General features: G+C 37.1%; 1 protein-coding gene across 2 annotated transcripts in view; it reads left to right on the forward strand.

Moving 5' to 3' along the window:
• The first annotated feature begins 7,006 nt into the window (after positions 1–7,006).
• The window catches only part of Ube2g1 (ubiquitin conjugating enzyme E2 G1), a 54,257-nt gene continuing 53,786 nt past the window's right edge, over positions 7,007–7,477 (forward strand). For both annotated transcript variants that reach the window (XM_010611356.1, XM_010611357.1), the window contains exon 1: positions 7,007–7,048. In XM_010611356.1, coding sequence (XP_010609658.1) covers positions 7,042–7,048 — 7 coding nt within the window. In that variant the 5' untranslated portion in view covers positions 7,007–7,041. The remainder of the gene's footprint in view (positions 7,049–7,477) is intronic.

Here is a 7,477-nt window from a genome sequence, read left to right on the forward strand (position 1 = left end):
ACATAGGACAAAAGGGCTTGTCCTTGTTAAGTTTTAAATAGGATCATGTAAAATTTACACTCACTAGTGTTTTCACCTTAAAGAGGTGACATACTAAATTCAAGCTTCAGATTTAATTTTAATATAACAGATGTTTGAATGTCTACCTTTGTAAACTTAGAAGTACTGTTTTTTGGGGATTGAACTCAGGACCTCCTGCTTGCTGGCCCAGTTCAGTTTAGAAGTACTTAAAAGAACAGAGTGTTAAAAATCTTGGTGGCATAAGAGTTTACATTTTGGGGTGAGACAGGATCTCACTCTGTAGCTCTGGCTGTTCTTAAATTTACTGTTTAGCCTAGGCTAGTCTCAAACTCAGGGTGATCCTCCCGCCTCTGCCTCCCAAGTGCTGTCTGGATAACAGGCCTGAGCCACCACACCCAGCAAGAGTGTACATTTTTCTTTCTTTCATTTTTTTGAGTTTACATTTTCTTTAAAAAAAAAAAAAAGCTGGGTGTGGTGGGACACTTAATTCCAGCACTCAAGGCTGGAAGACCTCTCTGAGATCTTACTATATACAGTAAGTCCCTGTCTCAAAAAGGAAAAAGAAAAATGTTGGGCCAGGGATATATATATATATATAGCTCAGTGGTGCCATGTCTGCCCAGAAAAGGTCCTGAGTTTGATCCCCATGACCCCCCCCCCAAAAAAAAAGACGACGACAAAATAAACTAAGCAATTAAGGTAGAAATGTGATGTTAATGACAAATTCCCTGGAGAGATAATACAGTGGAGAATGAGAAATTAAAAAGCAGTGCGTTGATATTTAGGGGAAGAGCTTTCCAGGCTGAGCAAGCAACAATTACAGAAACCTGGAGGTTGGCAGGGAACCTGACAGGTTAGGGACAGCAGGATATGGAGGGGAAAATCAGGTGATGTTTATAGTTAAGAACATTAGCTCTTAACTTTGGATGAGATAGACACTAGAAATTTTTCTGTGTGGGAGTGACTTGGCTTGGTGCACATTCAGCAGGCTTTCTCATGGCTTGCCTGCTGTGGGACAAGTGCAGAATCAGAAAGATTAGTTGTGAGACTAATAGTAAGTCAGATGAGATATATCTTGGCTTAATCCTGGACTGTGGCAGTGGAGAGTAGTTGGATTTTTGGATATATTTTCTAAGAGTTTTCAGAATTTGTTGGTGAGAATTTTTGGAGGATGGTTTATGTGGGTGAATGTACAAGGGTGACTTCAACACCTCCCTAACCTCCCAGCCCTGTGTGTCACTGGGGATTGAACCCAGGGCCACTGCATTGGCCTTTGCTTCCCAGAGTGTCAACATTATAGGTATGCACCCTCAGGCCCCACTGATTTAAGAGGATTTTCACCTGAGCAATTGAAAAGATGGACTTGGCATTAACTAATATGGAAAAGGCTATAGGACAGTAGGAGAGATTATCAAGGGCTTAGCTTTGAACATACTGTTTGAATTGCCTGTTAGAGTTGAAATGAGTAGTCAGGTATCCTGTTATGTTTTATCTGGATTTCAGTAATGAGATTTTTCTTAGAGACATAAACTGGGAAATTGTTAGCCTACAGATTTTGTCTAAACCAAGAGACTGGATGAAATCGATAAGGGAATAAGTAGCTAAACATAAGAGGATAAATGTTTGGGGGGTTAAGAAGTAAGAGAAATTGTCACAAACTAGTGAAGGACTATATATAAAGGGGAGTAGTCAGGTAAAGGAAACCCAGAATGTGGTATACCTGTAAGCCAAGTGAATAAAGTTTTAAAGGAGGACCTGGACATGGTGGTATACACCTACAACTTCAGCTACTCCAGAGGCTGAGGCAGAAGGATCAAAGGTTCCAGGCCAACCTGGGCAATTCAGGGGGACCCTGTCTCAAAAAAGGGATAGGGATATAGTTCAGTGGTAAAGTGCTCTTGGGTTCAATCCCTGCACCAAAAAAGAAAAAGAAAAAAAAAGTTAAGGATCAAGTGGGACATTGAGGAGTTTCCGTGGAGATATCAAGAGTTTGAGAAGACTGGAAGGAAGTAAAGTGGACATAAGGAAGTTGTATTTTAAAGGGAACAGAAATGTGGCAGCACGGGGTGGGGGAACTTCATGTTTGTTTTCATAATTAATAGCATATTTGATGTTGATGAGATTGAATTTAGTAAAGAGAGAATAATTAACAGAGGAGGCAATATGAATTTCTGAAGTGTCTTTAAGTTAGAGCAAGGTGGGATCCAAGTACTCTCCTGTTGGAAGCCTTATCTAGGAGCATGAGCAGTTCATCCAGAATAATAAGAGAGACAGTAGAGTAGTGAGTGCATGGGCAGAGATTTCAGGAAGGAGGGTAGATCTGTGTAAAATGTGGAAAAGTTTAGTGCTTACCTATGAGTTTCTGTGAGCATTAAATAAGTCAGTACTTTTAAACCCCCCATTACTAAACATAGTAAGTACAGTACTTAGTGTTGACCACTTACTAATCACTACAGTTACCATTTGTAGATATCATTGTACAACATTTGGTGTATGAAATTGTACAGGTTTATAATATTTGTAAAGTTAAAATGTAATTTACACAGCCAGTTTCCTTTAGTCACTTGAGTGAGTAATATTTTACATACTAGCTTTTCATTCAAGTTAGTTTGTTTGTTTGCTTTTTTTGGTTTTTTGAGACAGGGTCTCACTATGTAGTTGAGACTGACCTGGAACTCACTTTGTAGCCCAGACTGATCCTGAACTCACAGCGATCCTGCTGCCTCAGCCTCCGAGTGCTGGGATTTACAGGGGTGCACCACCACGCCCGCCTCATTCAAGTAAGATGAATCAGTAATTTCTAGTTGGGTTTATCTTTTCCAAGATGCTGGCCACCACAGGTGCTACTCACATAGACTAACAGCCCAGAAAAACTGTCCTTTTAATCTGAAACATGTAATTTTGTGTTAGGGCTTTGAAAATGTCTTGGTTTTCTTCACTATGTGGGTAAATATTGTTTTAGAGAAATTATAACATCATCTAATAAAAATGTAATTCTTTTTATATGTTGATTAGAAGTAGTAGAGAAACCATGCATATTCATTTAAGTGGTAATTGCAGTTTTAGGACCAGTTGTAAAGAGGAGCAGGCAGATCATGTGGGAGTAGCAGAAGAAGAGTTGGAACCAAGAGTTACTTGGGAAATCTACTCAAACTATCATTGCTTTAAGTATATTCCTACTTTGAAGTAAGATGGAGAACATCTAAGTCCATAAGAGTATCAGTATCAGTTTGGGGTAAGATTGGGTTATGGAACAATAAAGAGAAAGAATATGAAGTCTGATGAGAAAACCCACAGCATCTATTTATTAGACAGGATTGATGGATAATCAGATCTTGCTGATTGAGACTCCTAGGTTTTCACGTAAAAAGTATTAGGCTTAGGCAGGAGACTTCCATAAGAAGTCCCAAGATGCCAGGGATTTAGCTCAGTGGTGCTACCGGTATCAAAAAAAAAAAAAAAAAAAAAAAAAAAAAAAAAAAAAAAAAAAAAAAAAAAAAAAAAAAAAAAAAGTTCAGATGGATCTGGGTGTAGTGGCACGTGCCTGTAATCCCAGCATTTAGGAAGCTGAGGCAGGAAAATCACTGTGGATTGGAGGCCAGTTTGGACTACAGTGAATTCAAGGCCAAGCTGAACTACCCTGTCTAAAAACAAAACAACCCAAAAAACAAAATTAGGGTTGTCTAAGGTAGCATTGATTGGTATATAGTTCATTATATTTTTATACTAATATGATTGAAAATTATTGAAACTGATTTTTCATTTGGAAAATTTGTTTTCATCAGTATCACTGTGAAAAAATTTTTCTGAGAAAAGGTCTTGCTATGTAGTTCAGGATGGCCTTGAACTCACTACATAGGTACCCCTTGATGGCCTCAAACTCTCCTCAGTCTTCCTGCCTTGGGCCCACAAGTGTTGAGATTATAGGTGTTCACCACCACACCTGTCTAATTTCCTCCATATTATTTTAATTCTTTTTTGGTCCCTAATTTGATGTAATTAATTGAATTTAATAGTTTATCTGTTTATTTTCTCCCCTCCCCATCAAAATTCAGCTCCTAGATTTTAGAATTATTTCTATTGGCTTCTAGACTTCTGTTTTCTAATTGAGTAGCTTAAAAATTTTTTTTTTTTTTGTACTGGGGTTCTAACTGGGGCCCTTGTGCTTGTGAGGCAGGCTGTAGAACCACTGCCTAATCTCCGACTGTTGTTTTTGGTTTTTGAGACAGGATCTTGCTATGTAGTCAGCATCCCTGCCTCAGCCTCCGGAGTACTGGGATTATAGGTGTGTGTACCACCATGCCCAGCTACCTCAATGTAGTTTTAAAGTTTATTTTGATTGGTTCCTTTTTTTTTTTATTTTTGGTGCTGGGGATTGGACTTGGGACCTTATTGATTGGTTCATTTTTGTTTTCTAAAATTGAGTTGAATGCTTATTACATTTAATTTTGATTCTCTGTTCAAAGAATTTATGTTTTGGATCTAACTTTAGATAGTTTTTATAATTGTTATTTTCTATATATTTGTATTGATTTGATTGCCATCTTTGGTAGAGATTCTACAGAAATTATCAAGTCTACTGCATTTAAAGGTGTTGTTTAAATTGCTTCATTGTCAGTTTTTAGTCTAAGCTATTTTTTCCTTCCTTGAATATTTTAAGGTGTTAACTTGGCTAAATAAGTTGACCAAGTGTTGATCTCATCTCATCATTAGGACCTTGCACTTGCAAGGCAGGTGGTGGCACCACTGAGCTAAATCCTGAGCCATTCAGTGGGTTTTAAAAGGGTGTTACTATTGTCTAGTGTACTTTTTTGGGGGAGGGGATATTGGGGGGTTGAACTCAGGTCCTTGTGTTTTCAAGGCAGTCGCTGGAACCGTAGAGCTAAATCTTCAGCCCTGCCTAGTGTACTTCAGTTTAACCTTTTGCCTTTAACTTCTAAGTCTGTATTTTAGGTTTGTTTCATGTATACCACATGTGTTTGGATCAAGCTTAGTCTTTTGGACCCAGTTTGAGATGGTTTTAATCATTTACATTGTGTATTTGGTTTTGCTTTTGTAAATATTAGTTTACTTGTTGCATGGTTTTTTTGCTTGGTCTTTTTTGGGGGGGAAGTTATGTGCTTTATTTCTAGATGTCTTTGATTAATATATAATTCATTAATTTGTATACCACTAATATGGTTAAATACTGCCAAAAACTATGACACTTATCAATTATAATATGCATGCTGATTTCAGATTTACTACAATGTGGAAAAACTACATCTTAGATGAAATATGGTAGTTTGTAGTTCTTGGTTATTATAAAATTTATAGATATATATATTTAAATCTATTAAATTATCAAATAAATTTCTTAGGAGTAGTTATTTGAATCTTCTCCTTTCTTATGTTTGAAAATGTCTTCTTGTCTTTCAAAAAGACATGATACTTTTGCTGGTTACAGAATTTTGAGCTACTACTAGTTCTCTATCTTCTAGGTATCTGGGGTCACTGTAAATAAATCTGGGTCCAGCTTGACTGTTTTTATCCTTTTGTAGGTAATCTACTTCTTCCTGGGTTGTGGTAGAATTCTTTCTTTATCCTGGAAGTTCAGTAACTTCATCAGGATATATATTGGTCTTGGTGTGGTTCTTTGTTACATTTTCCTGTTACATTGGATGCCGTTGCAGACTGCAGATTCAGGAACAGTTTATGTCTTTTAAAATGCATTATTTTTCACTTCTTAAACATTAGCTTTATGATTGGTGATCTTCATTTCCTGTTTTATTGTTTTTCTAAATTCTTCTTTGTTCTTCTCTGCTATATACTCTAGCATTTCTTCAACTATCTGATTATGTAAATTTATTCTAATCAGTATTGGTCTATTTTATCTATCCTATATAAAATGTGATTTTCATTCTGTCAGTCAGTGGTTTTAGTACTTTACTGTTATGTTTCTTTATGCTTGTGAGCTGCCCTTGTTTTGTTTATTTGAGACAGGGTCTCACTGTGTAGTTGTGACTGACCTGGAACTCATTATGTAGCCCAGGCTGGTCTCGAATTTAGAGATCTTTCTGCCTCAGCCTCCTGAGTGCTGGAATGAAAGGCATGTGCCATGACACCCAGCCCAGCTGCCCTTGCAATTTACCACCTTTGCTCTTTTTCTAAAATAACCTTTGCTTCTTTCTGTCAAAACAGGTAAATCCACATTGTTTTTAAGAAGGGTTAAAAATGTTGCAAAGCATCTGGGCAAGGTGGGGCATGCCTTTAATTGTAGCACTGAGGCTGAGGCAGGAGAATTACAGCAAGTTTGAGGCCAGGCTGGGCTATATAGTGAATTCAAGGCCAGCCTGAATTACAGTGTGACACTCTGTCTCAAAACGAGCAATTGCAAAGTAGTTAATAACAAATTTAATCTTAAGGATCGTGAAACAAATGATTAGTAAAATGGTTTACCAAGTTGTACTGTTGCAGAAAAAGAAAACCTAAACAAAAAGTTTTACTGCTAGGTGGTTATGCTTTATTAATGGCACGAGATCTGGAGAAGCCATTATTTACTTGCAGGCTTAAAGATTGTGTGTGTGTGTGCACGCGCATGTATTTTTTGCCAGTGTATAAACTTCTGTACATAGTAGAGATCTTTTTTTGTGGGGAGGGTGCCGGGGATGAAACTAGAACCAAGTAGAACCACTGAGCCAAATCCCCAGCCCTCTAGAAATCTGTTTTTGCTGTGTGTGTTTATAAGTGCTTGATGACTTTTTCCCTATTGTTGAAAAATCTATTGAGTCTTTTATTTATCAAGTCATATGAATAGAAAAAGTATTGAAACTGTAAATGACAGAATATCTGTTATCCATCTGTATTACATAAAAATATCTGCCATGTTATTTTTTTTTTCTGAATGCTGTTTTTTTGTTTGTTTGTTTTGAAGAAATGAAAGCAATCAGTGATGTTACCCATGATCTGATCGAGGAAATAGTGAACATTGTGACTATGTGCAAATTGTGGTTACTACGACCAAGACTTACATTGTGACTTATGAAAAGTATGTGTCTTACAGTATCTTATTAGGGAACAGGTTCTCCCATCATCTTTTCTTAGTTAAAATGATAGCTGAGATATAAACATTCTTTGCTACTGTTGATTAATAGTGGTTATTTCATTACTGTAGTTTTTTTTTTTTTTTAATCCTGGGGATCGAACTCGGGCCCTTGCACTTGAAGGCAGGAGGTGGAACCACTGAGCCATCCGTACTGTAGTCTTGAGTGTACAGAAGAGGCCAGCAATTTATTCAGTATTGTGAATATGTAGAACTTATTGTTCCAGAGTCTTATTCTTCTCATCAGTTAAACTCTATCAGAATTCTTAAGGATTCTAAACTGTTGTGCTTGATAGGTAGTAAGTAGCTTCTTCCTTATATATGTATCCATGTATGTGTGTGTGTGTGTGTGTGTGTGTGTGTGTGTTTGTGTGT

This window comes from Fukomys damarensis, unplaced genomic scaffold, assembly GCF_012274545.1.
Source record: "Fukomys damarensis isolate Sample0158 unplaced genomic scaffold, DMR_v1.0_HiC HiC_scaffold_13, whole genome shotgun sequence".
Taxonomy (NCBI): domain Eukaryota; kingdom Metazoa; phylum Chordata; class Mammalia; order Rodentia; family Bathyergidae; genus Fukomys; species Fukomys damarensis.